The sequence below is a fragment of the Chenopodium album genome, chromosome 13, assembly GCF_948465745.1.
Source record: "Chenopodium album chromosome 13, dcCheAlbu1.1, whole genome shotgun sequence".
NCBI lineage: Eukaryota > Viridiplantae > Streptophyta > Magnoliopsida > Caryophyllales > Amaranthaceae > Chenopodium > Chenopodium album.
Window position 1 is genome coordinate 9885783 of NC_137846.1, and position 23034 is coordinate 9908816.

Here is a 23034-nt window from a genome sequence, read left to right on the forward strand (position 1 = left end):
AATCTGGGTACCCGATTTGACACCTCTATAAGGAACACTGAAAAAAAAAAAACCCAATAATTTTTTCATCACTCATAAACTTTTACAAAGCGGGAATTAAAAATCCAAAAAACTTTTCGAACCCACCCACAAAATCAAACCTTTCCCGCGAACTTCCATCTTTGACCCCACCTTGCCACGCTGGCAATCCGTGTTACTCCCTCTCAACCAATCAAAACACACCAAACCGTTCTATATAAACCAAACTCACCTCTCATCTCTCACAACAGTCACCATTATTAACCCTGATTTCTTTCACTACAACACAACCACCGCAATTTTCAACCGATCAATTTCTCTCTCCTAGGGTTCCGATCTCCGGTAGGTTTCCGGCAACAATATGAGCGGCAAAGAAGGCGGCGCATCCACCAAAGGCGGCCGAGGCAAGCCTAAGGCTTCTAAATCGGTTTCGAGGTCGTCGAAAGCTGGTCTTCAGTTTCCTGTTGGAAGGATCGCTAGGTTTTTGAAGGCTGGAAAGTATGCTGAGCGTGTCGGTGCTGGTGCTCCGGTGTATCTCTCCGCCGTTCTCGAGTATCTCGCTGCTGAGGTATTTCATTTTAATCCTCTGTGTTTTAGATCGTGTTTTTTGAAAGTTTTTGGAATTGATTTTGAGGTTTTGAGTTTGTTGAAGTTTTTGGAATTGATTTTGAGGTTTTGAGTTTGTTGAAGTTTTTGGAATTGATTTTGAGGTTTTGAGTTTGTTAAAGTTTTGTAAGTTGATGTTAGCTATGATTTTTCTCGTTTGTTTTGGTTGATGTTTTGGATTTGAGGAGTTTTTAAGCTATAATTTCTTTTGCTTATGATGCTAATCGATGTTCTTAATGTTCTGTATTTTTAATTTGATTTAATTTTTGGTTTTCAAATTGATTCTGTTTCATTTCAATCGACTTTACTTCAAAAACTGTACAATCGATTATTTCTTAATTTGACAATCAAACTTGATAAAGCTGCAATTAATTTTTCAATGAATTTGATTATGCTGATTTTTCACTTCAATTGAATCAATTTTTATCCAAATTAGCAATTCTAGGGTTTGTTCTAACAAATTTCTGGTAAATTATGAAATTGATACAGGTATTGGAATTGGCTGGAAACGCAGCAAGAGACAACAAGAAATCACGAATAGTACCGCGTCACATCCAACTAGCAGTTCGGAACGATGAAGAGTTGAGCAAGCTATTAGGGCAAGTAACAATCGCAAACGGCGGCGTTTTGCCAAACATTCATCAGACTCTTTTGCCTAAAAAGATTGGCGGTGGTAAAGGAGATAATACTCAATCTCAAGAGTTCTAGAATATTCTCGGATGTACTTAAAAAACAAGGAAATTAAAGTTTAGTATAATTTTTTTTTCTTTTTGGGGGGTTTTGGTTTTGGACTTTTGGTTTTCTTCCCCCTTTTGTTTTTAGATATAGCAATCAATGGGGGTTATAATGTTTATGTAATGTAGTATTAGTTAGTTTATGGGATTTTAATTATCGGATTTGCTATTTTCTAATGGAGTATTGTGAATTTTCTGAATTTCTTCATTTGTAGTCGATTTTCCAAGTATTTTCTGCATTTATTCATCATTTTACACCATAGAGTTTTCGGTCATTTTGCCTGCATTTGAAAAACAAATCTAGTTGCTTTTGTTGAGTTTAGGCTGTCATCTTTAACCATTTGAACTCTTGTTTTTTTTGGGGGGGTGGCTGGAAAGTTGGACACTCTGCATTAGGACTTGATGTCGTATTTATTAAATTGATGATAATTATTTTTTAAACTGATACTGAAACATTGTTTTTGGAGGGCAATTTGTTAATTGGATCAATCAAACAAACGTTGAATTAAGTATGTTTTAAGTGCGTTGTAGGAGATATACTTGTATGTAGTAGCTTGACAACAAATATGCTATAGTGACAAGAAAATGCTATGTGGAATTTGTCTAATTGGTTCTAGTATAATTTGCTCAATAATTACAGCATAACAATTGAATGATGATTGTTTCTTAACTACATTATCAACTAGAGGATCTAAATATGCCATTGGGTTAGACCAATCTTATGTATGGCATGGCCCAACACGAAAAGGCATAGTAGGTTGTGTGTATTGGGTTATGAATTGCCTTTATTTGGGAGAATTATGACCAAGTTTGACATGTTAAGACAAAATATCTTACGGAGTAAAATTTTGCTTAGTCGTGCAAGCACGACATGTAGTCATGGCAAATGGGCTTAGACAACCTTTTGAAAATTTTGACATAAGATGGCATGTAGCTTGTGGATTAGGCTTAGCTAACCCTAAAGCATGTGGGCTTGGTACGAGGCCAGGCGTTACTCAAATCAATTTTAATGCATTTTTAGCTTTTTTAAAGCCTTTTTGAAAAGAAATTGATCCAACACTTTGTATATTACTGGAGTATAATGCTAAGGCAATTAAAAATTACACCGATTAAATAGTGATTTTCTCATGTATTTTAAAATTAATATGGAGTACCATATTAGTTTATGCATTCTTTATTTATTTTATGACCTTGTTGAATATCTTTATTTTTGAAATATCAACCCCTTTTACTAATTGTGCAATCAAACTAAATTGTTTACTTTTAAATGCAACCCTTTTTGTTACATGTTTGTCAAAACATTATTTCAATCTTTAATACAAGTATCATTTAATATTACTCTGTAATATGTAAAAATTACTTTGTATATGAATTATATATTAATAAAATATAAACCGACACGAATCTAATAAGATTCACATGACTATATATTTTTTTTTTTACTATAAATTATCAAATCTAATCAAAGTGGAGTACAATATATAAATAGTGTAAAAGTCAAAATGTTGATTGTCAAAGAAATACGTAGGACATGTTCACATTTACTGAACTGAATTGAATTGAACTGATTGGAGCTAAACAGAAGTGAATTGAAATTAAACTGAAGTGAACAGGCCCGTAGAAGAATTATATATGAAGTATGACCTTATGATTTTAAAAAAATAAAAACAAATACGTGTTATCTTATTACTCCGTATTAAATCCGTATGTCCAAATGTAACTTTTTTTTTCATATTTTTTTTATTTTCATTGATAATATTGAATAATCGAATTTGAATAGAATTTTACTTTTACCCAAACTTAGATCAAATCCCATATACTGATATACGTAGTCACATTGTCAAACTATTCATAGATTTATTAGATTAGATTATTCACTAAGACAGAGATCTGCCAGAAATCTCCAGTAAACTTAAACATCAGTGACTTACAACAATACAAAAGTCCTTGAACTTCAAGTCTTCCCTTATTCGAGTCTTCATTCTTGAATAACCAAATCTTCTCTCTCCTCCTCATCAATGGCGGTTCAGTGGGCTTTAGTCTGCCATGGCATAATCACAACCTTAGTAATAGTCTCCTTTTTATGTGGGCAATGGCCAATTTTTCAGGGTACTTTCATCGAACGCATTCACAATTTCATCATTTTTGGCGCCTACGATTACTTCCTGTAAATCTTCTCTTCTATATCTTATTAATTTCAATTTTATTTCATGGGTTTTGAAAATTAACCCTTCTAATTAATTTGTTTGGATTTTTTAGGAGATTTGTGGGATGGGTTTGTGGAGATCGAGGTATGAATGCAGTTCTATCTGTCGAGTACTACTGTTGCTATCGTTCTAACCCTACTTTGCAGGTAATTTTTTTTATTTTAAGAGTGATTTTAATTTATGTTTTTATAATTAAATGTTATTGTAGATTTGTTTTTCTTGAATTTTGATTGGTATATTGATGTTTTGGGGTTTCTAAGAGCTGAAAATGGGGATTAATTAAGGGCAATTTTTGGGGTGGATCCTGCTCACTTCTTTGAGTTGAGTTGGGTCAATTGTTCATTGTTCTAATGTTCTGTATCATTAAGGATTGGTAGTTTAATTTTGTTCCTTTCATTGAATGTCTTGGCTATAAATCTTGTTTGATCAGTATGATCAATTTCGAAGTGAAGAGAACTGAGAATTCTTATCGTAGGAGAATCGAATGCGGGTTGCCAATTTGCCTGTTCTTTTGTATAGTTCCTTTTGTTGTTGGTTAATGAAATTGAAGGGATGAAGTTACTTTATTATTTGTCAAAGCTTTTCCCTGGAAAAAAGATGCCCGGTGATTGGGATTTGGAAACTAGGAAGTACTCTGTGTATGATGCTGTTTGATAATTTTAGATGTGCACCAACTTTGTTAACTTTGGAGATGTCATGCCAAAGTGTAGGCAGAAGCTTGGAGTTATAGTTTTATTTGAGCAATATTTCACTTTTAAATTTGTGAAGAATGAATTAGTAGATTTACGGCGGATGTTTTTACTCTGAAGCTGTCTCTTGAGCTCATTATTGAGATGATTGAAGTTAGTTATTGAGGAAGTATGATGCAGAACTGAACTCAAATCATAAGTTATGTTGATGTATACAATGTCTAATTAATGATCGATGTTGTAACTTCAATGTTACGAGGTAGAAGAACTTGAATGCTTTATAATTGAGTTTGAAGTTGAAAAGCTTAAAGTGCTTGGTCCTTATTCTTGAGGGTTCTTTAGCTAAAAGAGCAGTTTCTGCCATCATCAACTCATCATGGGTACACTGGAAATGGGTTTCTATTTTCCTGTCATGATCTTTAAGTCATATTAATTTAAGGCCTTAATATACATGGGATGAGCCTGATGTGTATTTAGAAGAGGATTTACAATAATGAGATTACTTACCACCTACTTCTTAGAATGTGGTTAGAATTAATTTTCGATGGAGGGGGAGAATGTTATGGATTGCCAGTAAGTAGTTTGAACTTTGAAGATTAAGGTCTCTTTGGCTTGACTTTAACCAATTTAGATTTCCAATTTTTTTGTTCACTTTATCTTGCATCAACCCTTTTTCTCTCACTCTTTACTATGCCATCTATTTACTTTCATTTTTACTCTCTTCTTCCACTACCTATGTACAATTTTTATTCAATTAGTAGTTTAGTACTCTTAACATCCATGCCAAAGTCAACTAATATTATCTTTGTGGGATGGAGTGAGTAAGTTCTCTTGACCTCATGATCGAACTTGGATAGAAGTATCCTACATGCCTTGGCCTAATCTTTATTAAAAAGTTGTTCTAACTATTCTTTCTATCTAATCTTAAGACTCTTAATTCTCTTATCCTGAACAACTGCTATGAAATATCTTTAAACCATTTCATCACACAAAGATCTGTAGTCTTTGTTATCTTGTTTATATCCTTTTGTTCTTCCTTTGAAAGTAACTTATAAAATACAAAGTAAAATTAATATACGCTTTTGCTTTGAATATCGAAAACGCTTCCTTTCCCTTTAATTTTGCATTTTTATAATCATACTTCCCATCTTTAAGTACCGTTCTTGTATTTCCTCAAACCCTTCCTTTACCCTGTCATTTGACCATGAAGTTTAGGCCATGTAACTGTGTGTCGGTACAGTTCCCCTGGATTCTGTAGAAGTTTCTTTGTATCCTTAAATATAGTTGTACCTTTGTCCACTTGGAACATGGACCTTTTGACCTCAACCTTTTGTATATGTTATTGATTAATTATCCTTTTTGGTTGTTTGTTTGGTTTGAGTTCTTATTCTTCTTAGACTGACTTTAATGTCTATAGCTGTTGTCTCAGTGTGTATATCCTTTTTTTATTTTTATTTATTTTTTTTTATTGGTAAGAAAGGTAAGGATTATATTGCATTCCATCAAATTTTGTACAGCAAAGAAATCAATTAGGATGAACCTTTGGGAAAAACCAAATTTTCTAAAAAAATAAAATACTGCCTTGGCTAAACAAAGCCTGAAATAAACTATTACAGCCTAATTATAGAAGGAGACTATCAAACCACACCATAGCTAGAACTCTATGCTTTACATCATTTTTTGTATAGAAGTCTTTGATTCTAAAAGACTTCATTCTGGAATTCGATATCTCCATATCTGGTAGATCATAGCCAGAGCATCGGTAATAATGGTGTTTCTGTTGTATTTAGAATCCCCCTGTCTTCTTTTTTACCCTCACTGCACTTTTCAGACTGTTGTGCTTAGGACCATTCCCAAGCCATTGAGATAGCTAGTCACAACATTTCCTGTTATTTATGCAGTTAAAAAATAGATGATCGTGTGTTTCAATCTCCACACCCTAGAGTAAGCAAGCACTAACAGATGCAAACCCATATCCTTGTAGCCTATCTTCAGTCTTCAATACATTTTTGGTAGCCATTCATGTCTTAAAACTATGCTCAGGGATAGCTATCCTCTCCAGACATAGATTCCCAGACGTACCTTTGGCTAGCAAGCCTCAACTCTTCATTAGGTATGATCTTACAGTTGGTCAACTGCATCTTTCAAGGATATGAGCATCTGAAAGCACAATATGATAAATTGTATAAAAGAGTAAAGAGCTCAAATTGTAAAGTCGAGGACTTTTAAAATAAACAAAGGAAATTTTGGAAGCAATTTGGAAATTCTGATCTTTTATAGGGTGTGGCTATTGCTAATTGTTGGATCTTGACCATCATATTGTCATGGTCCCTCAGACTTATATGTTAAGATGTCTTCAATTGATCACATAGATTGATAGATGATTCTTTTGGCTTTAGTTTACCTGCCTACATTGTGACATAGGATAGACTAATTCTGTAATGCTGCTGTCGCCTTCCCCTAATGAGCACTGCAGCTATCTTACCTATCTCAACTTTGAGTTAAACTTTTCATCTTCGGTAGTTCATAACCCTTAGTATCTGTTTAATACCTCTGCTGATACGTTCCAATCTTTCCTGAGACTTTGATTGGCATGTAAGATACAGTTATTTCGCTTACATGATAATTGCTATTACTTATTATGGTTTCAAAAACCATACTGTTATAGATCATGCATAGAATTGACTACCTCTTTGAGATGACTTAAACAAGAAGCTATTTAGGTTAAGAAGAATGCATAATGTATTTCCTTGTGAATTTTGAAACTTGTTGAGTTTGGTTGATGAATATGATGATTACAGAGTTCACAAGTGTTCTGTGATCTTCTTACTTTTATACTCTCCTACACTATGTAAAATGTGTTAATAAAACTTGAAATCTTTAATCATGAAAATACTTTCCTTTTTTTCAAGTATATATATGCATATATGTTTATAGTTTCACACTGATTTGTTTGAGCTCTATCTCATAAAGTAAATAACGAGGATGACATAATTGTGTTTTCAGCAAAGAACATGCTCCTTTTTTCTAAGTAGAAGCAATTTTTTTTTTTATTTTTTTTTTATTTTTTTTTTTTATTTTTATTGGGCCATATTAGGGCCTATGGCGAGATTCATATTATTAGATTTTTCCTTAAGACTTAACTGATCAATAGTTAAATACATTTGTGACTTAGGGTTATTGAAAACCTATTTACAGGAATTCATTCAAAAGGTAGTGTGAGGTATGTTTTGATGTGGATAGAGTATGTATGACTGGAGTAACTTACCAAGGGCCTAAAGTATTCTTTGAATATACTTGATTGTGAGGATGATGGTATGGTGTTAATTCTCTTATAAATAAGGCTGGGAAGCAATGTTGTAAGTGTAAGACTTGGGAGAAATATTAAGCATATAGGCTATGGTTGTATTCTCAGTTTAATGGTGCTGAATGCTGATAGCTAACATGTGTGGAGCAATTTATCAAGAGGGATGAAGTCCTGTTGAGATATTAATGAGATCTATCTTCTCATATTTTATACTGTCTCTGTGTTGGTGCATTGGCTGTGTTTTACATGTTTTGTTTTTATAACTTGGAGACAGAGCCTATCCCTAATAATTGATTTTGTGCCAATTTTTTTTACAGTGATTTATTTGTTTTTTGCAGATTTTTTACCTTGCAATACTTTCAACAACATACTACTTTATTGTGACATCTTCGTTTGTTTACATCCCTAATTATTATTTGGGTGAAATTCATAGGTAATATACCACCTGAAAATAATATACATAATGGATGTTACTTATCTATGATACTTTTTTAACATAATTTCTTTTGATTTGTCATCTATATTATATGTTTTTGCAGGTATATAAGCATATTGGCTGTTGGTGTAGGTGTTGTATTATTCTTGTTAACTAGCTTTTCAGATCCTGGAACTGTGACTGAGAAGAATGTATCCCAGTATATCTCTGCATATCCCTATGATGATGTCATATATTCAGAGAAAGAATGTTCAACTTGCAAAATTTGGAAGTGAGTTACACCACTTTATCTTCTAGATGTTTTATCGTGGAGCTTTTGCTCATTGTATATTGACAAGATCTCTGGTTGGTTTAGACCTGCAAGATCCAAGCACTGCAGTGTGTGCGATCGCTGTGTGGCGCGCTTTGATCATCACTGTGGATGGATGGTTTGTAAATCTTATGCACTTTTCTTTTTTAAAAATTGGTAGTGTTCAATTCTATTGACCAGAGTTGTTTTGCTGACCTGCAGAATAATTGTATCGGAGAAAGAAACACTAGGTACTTCATGGCTTTTCTTTGCTGGTGAGTATTTGTATGGGCAGTATGTGGTTTCTGTGCTGTGGAATTTATGATCTAACTTATACTGATATTAAGCGGGGTAGTGGGTATATATTTCCTTAACCATAATCAACAAAGCTGGCGAAGCAGAGTGTGTGAATAGTTTATAAGTCAAAGTGCTGCAAGTAAAACGAAACAAAAGAAGTATATAATTTGATAATCTATTAATTTTGAACTTAGACATGGGCCCATATAACAACAATACTTTGTGCTTGGAATTGGCTGTTGAATCTGGCCCTCTGTCTTCCATCATATTGGGGATTTGGGGTCTATTTGGAGCTATGTAAATGATGTCATTATATGATAGTATTTAAATTACAATGCTTGGTCGAAATAGAAGTTGGAAGAGGAATTAGGATATGTAGCGTGGTGGTATTACTCTTCTATTGCTTTAAAAATACAATTTCAGTTTTGAACCTTGGGAAGGTGAAGCAAAAATGTCGTGCTAGCTCCAGTTTTAACATGTGTTGTGCTCTTGCAGGCATTTCTTTCTTTGCCTATATGGAGCCATTGCTATAATTTTTATTCTGGCTAGTCGGTTGAAGGAAATGAGGATAATTCATATTCTGACAGGTTGATATTGTTAATACCTTGCAATTTGCATGATGAACCTGTCCATTTAGCATATTGTTTGAAATACTTTTTTTCCCTTGTGATCTGCAGTCTACTATGGTGTTGAAAATTCAATCCGAGGGTTAGCTCCTCATCTTGCACAGGTAAATTGGTTAAATTAGGCTAAGAAGCATGACATACTTTGATGATTTACCAATATAAAAATAGTTTAGTGTAGGCCTTTTGTTTCTAAAGACCATAGATACCTGTGAAAAATGAGTGTCTAACCTCCAGATTTACGCAGTTAAACATTTTTTACTGGGTAAAGGCTTACTTGTTTCACCTTGGAATAGTTAAACTCTAATCAATTTTGTCACTCAATGAAACAAGGATGAATACATAGATTAGAGAATGAAGAATAAAAAGTTAGAATACAAGATGTAGTCAATGGGTAAAAGGAATTACCCTGTTCTGCTGGTTATGGATGTATTGAGTTGTTTTGTTTTTTATTTTTATTTTATTTTTATTTTTTTGGTTGGAAGAATGAATTTTGATGACTTGTTGGCTTCTTGGGTCATTCAAGAGAGGATTGGATGGTTTATTAAGAATTGAACATACAAACAATATAGAAGCTAAATGTCTAATTGTACTATCAGGATTCCATTGATTTAGTTCCTGAGGAAGCCTAATATTGAATTTCTGAAACCTTTGGGGCTCAAAAGGTCTCATATACTGTTACCATTGAGCTCTAAAACTGAATCAGATCTCCACCATGTTTTCTTTTTAAGGAGTACAATTTTGGCATTTACACTTTTATCCTAACTGTTTTGATGTCCCTGTTCACTTCCATGCTTACATGTAGTGTGTGTTGAACTTTCCTGTCTATGCACTCAGATAGTCAGATTACTGATTCTTTCTATTCTTCTCTGTCCCTAAACAGTGGTTGTTGAGCTCCTATAACACTCAAATACTTCTGATGGTGTTTCTTGCCATTGTCTCTTTGCTAATGGCTGCTTTCTTCGGCTACCATGCAAAACTGTGTTTTACAAATACCACTACAAATGAGGTATGTCTGCTGTCCATTGATTAATACTATGTAATTAATACTTGAAAATTAAGGTTTGGGACCGTATGATGCTTCTTTCAGGGTTTAAAATTTTTAGTTTAGTTTCTGAATTGGCAATTCAAACAGTATGCCTTAACTAATAAATTTTTGTAGAAAGATGGGCTGTATCAAATTATTTTCACTGGTTCTTATGGTTGAGTCCTTTGGCATAAAAAAATGTCAGGATGAAAATAATTTTTTATAAGGGTACTGATTTTAATTTTTCTCATGGAATGATGTGAGAGTTCTCCATAGCTTAAACTTCTCAGTCCTTATATGCCTAAGTAACTATTTGCCGTAGTTCCTAGAACTCTAGGTGCCCTTGGGCCGCTGGAGAAAGACAACAAGAAGTCCTCTTTTCTAATCTCCGTTCCAAACTTAAAAAAAAAACCAACTAAAAAGGGAATATAAGAGAAGATCCAGGAGCTCTTATATAATTCTTTTGGTTCTGTTTTGTTCAACCAGACATACAAGTGGCAGGATCTTATAAGCCTGCAGAGGAAGATAAATGAAGCAAAAGCCAGTGCCGCGGCCCTCAAGTCAAGTATTAGTGGACTTAACTCTGAAAGCAAGCCTCCTGAGAGCAAATGGAAATCCTATTTCAGAAGGTCACCTTTGAGAGATGCAGAGGCAGTGGTAACGAAAAATATTTATGACAAAGGAGTTGTTCATAATCTTTGTGAGATTGTCTTCCCCTATTCTACAAGATCCTCATTCGTGCAAGCTAAAGAAAAGTCTGGTTAGAGGAAGATATGTACATTGTTGTATAATTTATAGCAGTTTTGGAATTTGATATGCGCTTCAGGGCTTCAACGTAGGATGTAGTTTAAAGGACGGGAAAGGGTTGGGAGCTTAGCAATGCTCATTTGAGTCATATCCTTGTGCGTATGCATTTATCGTTATAGGAGCTAGTTTGTTTGGACATGTGATGATACTTTTGGACCACAATGTATTAGCTAGTCTGTTATAGGAGCTATACGTTTATTCTTTGCCGATAAGGCGTGTAAATTTATGTTGAAGAAGAGCAGAAATAGGGAATGTTGGATTAGTGTTTATCTTTGCTTAATATGACTTCTGTAACGTTTAGATATTACGGAGTAGAATTTACACATTATAAGAAAGTTTAGTACTCTTTAAGTTCTTTTGCTGATGATATACATGTACTTTCTTTTATATTCTTTTGCTGATGTATATATGCACTCTCTCCGTTTTCTTCTAAATTATTTTGCAGATATACATGTACTAAACTTCAAATCCACCTCTTAGACTCCAAAAATTTAATTAAGTTATTTATTTAATTTAATTATTATTTTTAATATTTGAAAAATTACACTTAAAACCGCTTCTAATGTGATTAGCCAAACCAAGCCACAAATTACTTAGCTTCACCCACATTTTAGAGTTAATCAACTTATTTACCCTTTTAACACTTTGGCTCTCTTACTCCCTTTCAAGTTCCAATACCCCCTCAAAAAAAAAAAAAAAAAAAAAAAAGTTCCAATACCAAAAACCCGAAAAAAAAAAAAAAAGGGTTCCAATACCAATTAATTTCCACCGGCAACTAACACTGTCACCTCGAGCCAACCAGCACCGTAATACAAACTGCAAAATAATAATACGGAGAATAAAGTAATGAAGTGAACAAGGCTTATATTTGCGGATTAAATTCTAGCTTGGATAATTTTGCTTTTTTTTTTTTTTTTATTTTTTTTTACCAAAATTTAAATAAGTTTTATTAGTCTAAATGGTAGAAATATATATTAAATGTTCCTTCCCCCAAAGTGTATTTTAGTTTGGTGGATTATTTTTTTTGCACCTACTTTGGTGGATTATGATATGCAATAATAATTCACCTTCTCATTTGCTTTAAAAAATTGGATAAAAATTAAGTACAAGTAAAAAGATTTGAATCAGATTGGACGGAGCTTGTGAAAAGCTAAGCTTGGAATAAGATTGGACTCAACTATCCAAATTATAAAAAAATAACTTGGATTGAATAATAGATCAAATCATATTAGACTTAGGGCATATTCTTTAATTTCAATTCAGTTCAGTTCTTAATTTCCTTCAATTATAAATATTTCACTTCAATAAATCAGAACAGGTCATTAGACCTATCATCATTAAAAATACCGAGCGTATTCCAAGTGTATTTTGTTGCAAGGGAATACGAGTACTTCGTAAGTTCGTAGAATCGTATGTTTACATTTTTCCCTCTTTGGAGTTTTTTACGCTGCACCCCTTCTCTCTCCTTCATGGAAGCGTACATTAGAATTCTCCATTGAAGCGGCTTGTGGGCTTGAAGCTTACTCTGACTTCTCCATTGAAGCGGCTTGTTAACTTTCTCTCCTTTATTGAAGCAGATTCTGAGGTAAGTTATACTTTTTCTAAATCATTGAATCTCTATTTCACAATCTAGGGTTTAGTTTCAAATTAACATTAATTTTATTGTCAGCATAGTTAATTTTGGTTTTCTCTAAAGTAGATAATTGAACTATTGCTTATCATTACAGAATTTATGAACGATTATAACGAGAGGATTTATGTGCAATTTGTTTATAAATTCTTAACTGAGAAGAAATTTATGTGATTTTTCGACCCTAATTTGATATTTGAGTCAAATTTGGTTGCCATTGTGTTACATAAATCGACTATCGAGCCTAATTGAGTCCACAAACTGAGCTTTTGAGGCAATTAGAGCCAGCCTGAGTCGAGCTTGGGTTTTGAGGCTGATCAAGCTTTGAGCTTGGGCCGAGTCTACCCCAATTTGGGCTTGGCTTGAAGGTTTAGCTCCCCGAATATTGAGCACCCTCTTAATTCTTAAGAAGTTTGATGATTATCAAGGGCTCAATACCATTGAACCTCTTCGATCATTCAGCTTAATTCTGCAGAATTCTATATGTAACCCTTTTCTGTTAGGATGGAAAATAATGAACATTAGTATTTTCTCCTTGCGCCCATTGCAGACTGGCTGCCATCGCCCGTCCCTATTGCCCCGACTCAGGGATGGGGGCCTGTTGGCAGCATATGTTGAATGTACTAGTTAGTTTATTTATACTACTATGACTCTATGAGATATCGTATAGTTTGGCTTGTCACAATAGGCTGTGTATTTGAGTTGAATATAATCAACATTTACCTTTGTTACAGCTTTGCTGGGCATTGGTGGAAGATGATTTACACGGCAATCGACACCTTTTACTTGACGGAAGAGCAGCTAACTAATTCGCCTTCAAGGAAAGATGCCATTGATGAGGAAACCGAAACTACTCTCCGGATTTATGGCTGTGATTTGATTCAAGAGAGCGGCATCCTTCTTAGATTGTATCCTTCACGTTGTTTCTATCTTGAGCTAGTTTATTTCTGCTGTGGATTTCTCCATGTATTTTAATGTTACTCATACTCAGGTACTCTTGTTGGACATGGGTAAGTGTCCTAGTGTGGACTCGTAATTTTGTTTGTTTGTTTGTTTGTATATATTCCATGATTTTGGTCCAGTATGAAGTGTTGAAGTAATAATACCCTTGGTAGCTTGAGGTGATATGAAGTGCTTGTGCTCCATAGCCTTATGCCCTTGATAATAAACTATGGATTATGCTGTCCTTAATTGTGAAATCTTAGACCTCAAGCCGTTATGGCAACTGGCCAGGTTCTGTTCCATCGATTTTACTGCAAAAAGTCATTTGCCCGATTTAATGTTAAGGTTAATATTCTGCTTCTGTTGCTTTATTTTGATTGGACATGGAATTCTGTGATTCGCTTACTGTTCTTTCTGGACTGACTCTGCTGCTGAATCTTAATTTTACTGATTTTCAGAGAGTAGCTGCCAGTTGTGTTTGGTTGGCATCAAAACTTGAGGAGAGTCCAAGGAAAGCCAGACAAGTTCTCATTGTCTTCCATCGAATGGAATGTCGAAGGGAAAATTTACCTGTCGAACATTTGGATCTTTATTCTAAAGTACGTATCAAGTCGTGTATTTCTCTCATTTCTTGCTGCTTATCAATTTGACATATTAGTTACTAAGGATATTGGTGTATGTTTGTCTATTCTGTTAACTTGTATATCTATCCCTTAAAAGGAAAATTAGCGTCCTTGTCTTTCTAAGTTTGAAACTTTGTACTCACCATTATTTTTCATCCCTTTTTTGTAACAGAAATATTCGGAGCTGAAGATGGATTTGATAAGAACAGAAAGACACCTCCTGAAAGAAATGGGTTTCATTTGTCATGTCGAGCACCCGCACAAATTCATATCAAACTACCTAGCTGTCCTTGAACTTAAAGAACCTTCAGAGTTAAGGCAAGATGCTTGGAATCTAGCAAATGATAGGTATTTCTCACATCAATTAATATCATATATTTTTATGTTCTCTGTAAATATAATGGTTTTTTGTTGACTTGTGATGCCACCTATTGGATCTTTATGTTTTGACTAGAGTGCGTGAATTTGTGTTTATTTGAACTTGCCTTGAATACTTGAATTCTATCCTAAAATCATAATCTTCTTGAAGTTTCATGCATTCATGTCGTAGGTATACATTGATTCATAGTTCATTTTTTAAAGTCAGAAGAAATTAAAGGTCAGGAGTCTCAGGCAGCTCCTAATCTTTTGCAATTATTGTTTACTCGTTCAATTTGGGAGAGTGCTATGCCTCTTTGCTGGTTTTGGCAATGTAATGATATGCTATTCAATTAGGAGAATTCCTAATCCGTATCAAGTGCCGTAGAGTTTTTGTTGGGGTTTCTGTCTATAGTTATCTAGTCTGTATGCATGTGTTTTAACTTTTAGTTATCTTGATTGTGTGAAATTGTTATTATATATCCTAATTTACTTGTAGGTTTGCCTAGAATCTTTTCTAGAAGCCTCATAGACTCATAGATATGTAGTTTCTTTGTAACAGTGATCAGAAATAAAAGGTTAGCACAGCTAAGCATCTTCTGCAATTATGCTTTACACATTTTCAAGCTATGACCCTTGGCTGGTTTGTTTTGGCTTTGTTACTTTACACAATCGTACTTTATAATTTTGCATCCAATTATGAGGTGAGTTCATGCTTAGTCCATAATTGAGATGGTGTAAAATTAATTGTTTTTTGCTTAGAGGGTCATTGCTAGACCATTTTATGGTTTGCATATGCTTGTTGGCCTGGAGTGAGAAGGGGGCTGTAATATATATATATATATATATATATATATATATATATATATATATATATATATATATATATATTTGTGCTTATCCCCAATCTTCATGGACTATGAGATAGTTGTGTGCATTGCTGCAGATATGCAGGACATATTGCAGGGTGTCTAATTGTCTATCCTACACCCAGATTCTCCTTTCCACTTGCTTTGCACATGTCCATGCAGAAAAGAAATTGTGAGAAGGTATTAAATTACACCTGGGTGTAGGATAATAGTAACAGTATACGGATACATGGAGACTAGGAAATGGAGAAACACAATACCCGGTGTATAGGGAAACATATTAACAGTCATTACTCATTAGAACTATTATAGTATTTTTACCAAATAAAATCATCCAAATATTTAGAAGGTCAAAACAATTATTATCTTATATTTTCATTTTTTCTACTCTACTATAAGGCAACAAGGGAAGTAGAGAGCCGATAGGAGAAGTTAAAAAATATCAGCAGCTCAAAAAACTGTATAGCTGTATACACAATTACGCAATAATCTTGACTAAATTCTGCTCACTCCTCTATGCACTGTAAAATTTAAAATTTGGAAAATACAAATTAGATTAAATTACCTGCCTTTTATAATTATTTTATTTTCCTACTCTCGGAGTATTGTTGCCTCTTTTCTTGGTAATCTTGACCCAGACCCATGACCCGAAATTGACCCATAAAATTGACCTGAAACCCGAAATCGACCCCCGACCCGAAAATGGAGTTGACCCGATCCTGACCCGACCCGAAGTTGACCCGATCCGAAATTGACCCGAATTATTCGATCCGAACAGACCCGATACCCGATACCCGAAATTGACCCGAACAAACCCGATATCCGAAATGTCCTGAACTAAAATTACCTTATAATTGAACTTAAAATGTCTTGTACCAAAAATAACTCAAATTGTTCATCTTTAATTGTAGATAAGCTCATAAACTGAATTGGTAGTGTTTATTATAACAATAACAAAATATATACTGCGTATAAAATTATTGATTTCAGCTTGATTCACAAATGAAACAACCCGAACATGACCCGACCAGATTTTGACCTACCCGAATATGACCCGAAGATACCCGACTCGAAATTGACCCGATTCCTGACCCAAAGTTGACCCAAAACCCGAATTGACCCCACCCGACCCATACCCGACCCGAATGTTAGCTGACCCGAAATGACCCAACCCGAAAGTGACCCGACCCGAATGACCCATTTGCCAGGTCTACATCAAACTAGTGAAAGTGTGAAACTACAAACATAGAACTAATATATAAAGCTAAACTTTTAGCCAGGCCACGAGACAATAACACTTGGCGTTGTATCTTTTTGCCAAGTATCGCCAAGTGTCGCGCTACGTTGGCAATAATTAATTATTAGTATGACACTTGATTTTATTTTGATATATTTTTTGTAGGATAAAAAAGTTAGATACATTTAGTTAGATTTTTTAGGATGAAAAAGGTTTTGTTTTCAATAAAATTTGGATAGTTTTTAGGATAAAATTGTTGGTTCATAAAACTTTTTTCAATAAAATTCCAATTTTATGTATAAATTGAATTATAACTTTCAATAATTGTCTTATAAATTTTGTTTCAAAAAAAATAAAAATAATCATCTTATAAATTTAATATTTTTATGTCATATTGGTTTTTTAAATATTTCAAAAATAAAAAAAATTCAAGAGTGCTTAAGCCATAATATAAAAAATATTTCAGCCATTATTAAATATATATAAAGTTGTACAATTTGTCAAGTCACGATACTACAATACTTAAGCCATACGATTAGCCAAGGAATATTCCAACTTTTCGTAAGTGTAGTGCCGGTAACAACTAACCATACATGAGTATGTGGCTATGAGATTTGAGCCAAAAAGGAGGTTTCATGCAAATATGGTTTATAATTTGAATGTTTTTTTTTAGCAAAGCTTAGAATAATTTGTGAGTTAAAGGAACCTACATACATGTCAATATCAATAAACAACCCGGGCATCCGGGTCACAAAACTAGTAGTACAAATATACATGGTGGGGGGAACTTTTTTTTTTTTTTTGTTGTTTTTCTTTTTTCAAATGGATTTTTTTTTATTGTTTGCTAGATCACAAGCACGCTAAAAAAACATCCTCTTGCCCGACCAACTTAATGATCCTTTTATATCATACTTGGCCATCTTATGGGCTACGACATCCCTTTCTGTGAACTAGTGAATAATCGTAAACATCAATCTTAACAAACTCTAATATGTCAAATAGTATGACACTATGACCCAGTATGGGTTTAGGAATATCACTTTTTCATGCTGTCACACTATGGTAACACCGTCAAGCTGTCTTGAGACTGAAAATAATTTGTTGCCTCGTATGTCTATGTTCTGTAATACGATTAAAGACAGTTATCTAGTCATCTGTCTAGATGGGTAACGGTGATTATTGTGGTGTTTCATGTTAAAATCAAGGCCAAGTGCCTGGCAGATTTTTTGGAAGTAGGGCAGGATATGTTAGCTGACTGGGAAAGACAGATGGTCTAACTGGAGGGATGGAAGTTATTGCTACTTGCCTCACAACTCTTTGCACGTCACTATACTTTAGACTTGGCAAATGGGTCATTCGGGTCGGGTCGGGTCACCTTCGGGTTGGGTATGGGTCGGGTTGATTTGGGTTTCGGGTCAGGTATCGGGTTGAGTTTTAGGTCGGGTCAATTTCGGGTCAAGTATGTTCGGGTCATATTCGGGTGAGGTCAAAATCTAGTTGGGTCATGTTTGGGTTGTTTTATTTGTGAATCAAGCTCAAGTCAATGGAGTATATATTTTGTTATTGTTATATAAATACTATAAATTTAGTTTATGAGCTTAGCTACGGTTGAAGATGAACAATTTGAGTTATTTTTGGTATAAGACATTTTAAGTTCAATTTTAAGGAATTTTAGTTCGAGACATTCCGGTATCGGGTCTATTCGGGTCAATTTCGGGACGGGTCAGTTCGGGTGTCGGGTCGGGTTAATTTCGGATTTCTAATCGTTTTCGGGTCAATGTTTTTGGGTCAATTTCGGGTCATCGGGTTGGGTCATTCGTGTCGGGTCATCAGGTGTGGGTCAGGATTGACAGGTCTACTATACTTTGCTTCCTAGGAATTCTTAGAGGCAAAAGAACCTGCTACTATGATTGCAGAACTCAGCGTAGTGACAACTATCAATGGCAATCCTTGATTGATTTCGGAAGGGGTCCGTAAGAGTTCAACTCTAAGCTCTTTTTTTTTTTTTTTTCCCCTAATCTACAATTTCAGGATAAGGTTTTTGGCCACATTATCCAATTGTGGTATAAAGTATACTCCGGTATGACTAACAATTCTCTGGTATAACTAACAATTTTTCCCTTGATTTAGGGATTAAGAGGACGGTTGTCCCAAATCCCCAATACTAACCAGTATCCACTTCCTACCTTTAGAATGAATCTTCCCTTAACCTGGAACTCGGCTTCTGCCAACTGGTTTGAAGGACAGGGAAGTAATATAGATAAAGGAAATGGGCCTTGGCTTGAACGTACGCTCGTTGAATAGAGGAAACTGCAGGGTATGAAGGCTTGTCTATGCCAGACTGGGCTTGACTATTTAACTTGCTTAAGTGTTTTTCTTTGGCAACATGGAATGAAATGATGAATGGGAATAAGAATTTGTGATGAAATTTATGATGCTTAGTGAAACTTAAGCTGTATAATTTCAACCACACTACTCAACTCAATTACATCAATAGAACTTTCCATTTAATTAGGCATAACTATAATGTGCCTAGTTGCTGTTGCCCAAACGCTTACAAAAGCTTAGGCAAGGCGAAGCTAAGACTCAAATAGAAAGACTGGATGCTTTAAATTCATGTTTGCAATCTGTTTTACGCAGTTAATACTTGTTGTGTATTTTAGAGTAGTGTCTTTGATGATGTGCCTTGCCTCTTAACTCCTACGGATTTTGCCTAGGCTCTACAACCCTTTTTACTGCACCTTTTGCCTTGTCATACACTAGAACTGTCCATAGCGGGCCTTAGGAAAATAAATGTAAGTGAGTAGAGTGTAAATGACTCCTGCACTTATAACTGGAAAATTTGCCCCATGTAATTGATATTATTATTAATCCCTTGTACCAGAGAAGCCTTTAAGCCCCTTTCCCTACTGTTCAGCACTGAGTGATATTATTTAAAATTGTTATCTTAAATAAATTCATGGACAGATTATGCATAAGAATCAAGGATGTTTAATGCTGGCATATTCTATCTATTTTGTAGTATTGTAGTTGAGTCATGAGATAATGGCGTAATGAGCCGTTGAGGACTGTTGGTGATTGCTAAATTCTTTGGGATGAATGGAGCTTTAATAGGCCAGCATGTTAAATTTTAATTCATCAAATATTAACCAATGGAAATAATTAAATTGATTACTACCACATGCTAAAGGCATCGTATATCAACAAATACAAAATCACCATTGTGATTGCTATTTGTACTTTACTGGCTTTCTGCCACAATATGCCGTTAGTTCTATTTCCATCTAGTCTCCTACTTCACTAACTATTGTAGCTAGACTATGTTCACCAGATTGACCAGACTCTCTCCTTGTCTGTCTATCTGTCTTCCGCAGGCTGCTGCCTATTATGATATTTCTATTATTTATTTATTTATTATTATTATTATTATTTTTTTTTTATCTTTTGTGACTAAGGGCCCTGTGAGGGCTTAGACTTGTCTTAGGGACTATATTAATTAAATAATATGTTTGTACTAAAAAGCATATATGTTTGACTAGAGGTACTCTTTGTAATAGCTGAGTTCTTCGCTTTATATATCATAGCTTAACTCTGCATTTGTGTTTTATCTCAGTTTGCGGACTACACTATGTGTTCGATTTAAGAGTGAGGTGGTCGCTTGTGGAGTTGTGTATGCTGCTGCGAGAAGGTTTGGAGTTCCCCTTCCTGAGAATCCTCCATGGTGGAAGGTCTTCGATGCAGATAAATCTGGTATAGATGAAGTCTGTAGAGTTCTAGCTCATCTGTATAGTCGTCCAAAGGCCAAGTATATACCTGTCTGTAAGGAGTCAGTTTCCTTCACATCATCCAACAAGTCTTGGGATTCACAGAATACTTCAGTGCCCAAAGTAAGCACCACCCGTCTGTCATTTTAGCACACTGGCCCTACTATTAGGTCCATCAACGTTTATCTGACTGCCTCTAGCACTCATTCATATTTGTTAACTTTAATTACTATACTATAGTGATGCCTAGTTTAACTTGCCATGCCTTTTCTGATAGTTTCTGCATTTTTCCAGGAAGGTTCCCTGAATACACCAGTGGCTAGTGCTGATACTGGTGTGACAAAGACGGCTTCAGGTGCTGCAGCTAGTGTTGATACTGGGGGATCCAGAGACGTACTTGTAAAACAGGCACTTGACAAGATGAAAGATTCTAAGAGAAGTGATGACGAGTCCAAGGACACGGCAACGGACGGTGAAGGAAGAGAGGACATCATGGTCAAGTCGAAGCCTGAACTCAGAACAGAAACTAGTGGAGAACGAAACAGGGAGACAGAAAGGGACAGAGATAGGGATAGGGATAGAGAAAAAGACAGGGTTAGGGACAGGGATAGAGAAAGAGACAACAGGGAAAGACAGAAGTCCCGGGATCGAGAGAGGGGAAGAGATTCTGATAGGGAAAGAGAGCGTGATGATATTGAACGGGAGATAGTGAAAGAAAGAAGTCACCGATCCCGGGATAAAGCTAAGGATTTAGGTCAGTGCTTTTCCTTAACTTGATTCTTTAGCAGTAGCTTGTGACATCAATTGCAACTTTTTGTTCATTTTATTAGCTGGGATCTGATATTTCTTTCTTGATTCTGTTTGTCTTTTGTCAACGCAGGAAGTCATTCGGATAAATCAAGGCATCATTCTTCTCGAGGTATGACCTCAAATTCTTCTTACATGGAATGTGAGTGAGCATTTTTTTTTTCTTTTCTCGAGGATATGTGGTTCACATGTGTCATCAAAGTTGATAAAGTGAGCTTTTTTTTTTTTTTCCTTTTTGTTGCAGATCGAGATCGTGATTACCATGCTTACTCGGCTAGGGACAAAGATCGTTATAGACATCATTTGAAACAATAATTCAGATCTACCTGCTTTTGTATTAAAATGTATAGTAGAAATGTTCTACTGTTGCAGATGTTTTTGATGTCTGGATTTGTTAGAGCAAGTATGATGAAAACAATGTATGTTATCCACTTTGGATGTCTTTGAATTTTGCCAACAAAGCATGGTGTTGAAAGTTAATCAACTACTGTTTCACATGAAAGATACAGTACTGTGTTGAAACACCAGCTTGTTAATACCTCAAGCCTTCGGCTTCATCATCTTGATGTTGGGGTCGTTTAAAGAAACTAAATTGGTCAATACATAAAGGTTCTTTAAGGCTGTCTAGCATCTAAAAATGGAAGATTACAAATTTAAAATGGTCTACTTCCTTTTTTCAAAAAAAAAAAAAAAAAAAAAAAAAAAGGTTAATACAAATATTTTCACGTAGAGGTGTAATACTTGAACGTATTTGAGGATCATACAATTTTTAGTTCTAACCGATGAGTTAATGAAAATATCATGAGTAAACTTTTGAGGCATGACAAAATAGATGACTTTGCAAAAATAGGTATATTGACCAAAATTTGCAATTAGTTGCTCAAAGTCTCAAATCAAACTGGCCATATAGTAGGAAAAATTCAAGTATCTAATATTAGAGACAATACTTCGTAATATACAGTAGGTATCAAAGAATAAAGGAATTATGGAACTAACACCTCTCATAAACAAACCAATGAACACCTGGGAGAGATTGTACGTAGAATATTCTCTATCACCATCTCATCAATAAACCAATTAATACCTCGAAGGCTCAAACAAGTAACAACCACTAAAAACCTAAGCAGATATTTATATATATACACTTTGCACTCTGCAAAAACTACCAAAGCCTATACCCATATAAATGTACTTGTTACCCATCATTAAACTAATCCAGCAAACATCATCTTTGTTTGAAGCTAAATGGCATGGTCGATAAAATGGGGCACTTGAGGGAACGTCTTTACGATGTTCACATTAATGGCTTGATGTCTCTACTACGCATGTAAGATAGAAATTGCCCGGGTAATTCTTCCAAGAGCGCTTCAACCATGGGTTTTTGTTGTTGATAATGCTCCAACCTTAATTTTAAAGGATTATATTAAATGAATCTTGCTTTTTGGAAGATTGGTTTAATTAATTAGGCTTCTTAGCACTAATATACTTTGGCAAACTTAGTTGGGAATTAGACTAATCTTTTGCAATCGTGCTTTCCTTTTTGAAAAAGAAATTGAAAAGGCAACACAAAAGTTTATAGACAATGTCGTATACTTGAAAGGGTCTTGAAAAAGAAATTGAAAAGGCAACACAAAAGTTTTAAGTTTAAAAAGTTATTTTTAAAATGTATATATAATATATACGTAATGTGAAAATAAGTGGAGCTATTTACTTGGAGATTTAAGTTTATAGGAACCTAATCAAACTTTAAAGAGATCTTCCTAGC

At 34.7% G+C, this 23034-nt stretch overlaps 3 protein-coding genes across 4 annotated transcripts; all 3 read left to right on the top strand.

The window, feature by feature from the left end:
* The first annotated feature begins 277 nt into the window (after window positions 1-277).
* On the top strand, window positions 278-1566 carry LOC145576259 (histone H2AX). Its single transcript, XM_081634043.1, has 2 exons — window positions 278-586; window positions 1114-1566. The coding sequence occupies exons 1-2, from the start codon at window positions 380-382 to the stop codon at window positions 1330-1332; spliced, it is 426 nt and encodes a 141-aa protein (XP_081490169.1). The 5' UTR covers window positions 278-379; the 3' UTR covers window positions 1333-1566.
* Window positions 1567-3259: 1693 nt separating this feature from the next.
* Window positions 3260-11411, top strand: LOC145574549 (putative protein S-acyltransferase 17). Its single transcript, XM_081632369.1, has 10 exons — window positions 3260-3525; window positions 3618-3711; window positions 7900-7994; window positions 8101-8268; window positions 8353-8425; window positions 8509-8561; window positions 9079-9170; window positions 9261-9313; window positions 10090-10215; window positions 10720-11411. The coding sequence occupies exons 1-10, from the start codon at window positions 3377-3379 to the stop codon at window positions 10996-10998; spliced, it is 1182 nt and encodes a 393-aa protein (XP_081488495.1). The 5' UTR covers window positions 3260-3376; the 3' UTR covers window positions 10999-11411.
* A 1057-nt stretch (window positions 11412-12468) lies between these two features.
* Window positions 12469-21753, top strand: LOC145574548 (cyclin-L1-1-like). 2 transcript variants are annotated; one of them, XM_081632367.1, is made up of 9 exons: window positions 12469-12625; window positions 13405-13578; window positions 13876-13957; window positions 14071-14211; window positions 14408-14583; window positions 20312-20585; window positions 20757-21216; window positions 21343-21411; window positions 21514-21753. In XM_081632367.1, the coding sequence occupies exons 2-9, from the start codon at window positions 13427-13429 to the stop codon at window positions 21582-21584; spliced, it is 1425 nt and encodes a 474-aa protein (XP_081488493.1). In that variant the 5' UTR covers window positions 12469-12625; window positions 13405-13426; the 3' UTR covers window positions 21585-21753. The 2 variants fall into 2 exon arrangements, with proteins under 2 accessions (XP_081488493.1, XP_081488494.1); XM_081632368.1 differs by having other exon boundaries at window positions 12470-12625; window positions 21343-21381.
* The last annotated feature ends 1281 nt before the right edge of the window (window positions 21754-23034 follow it).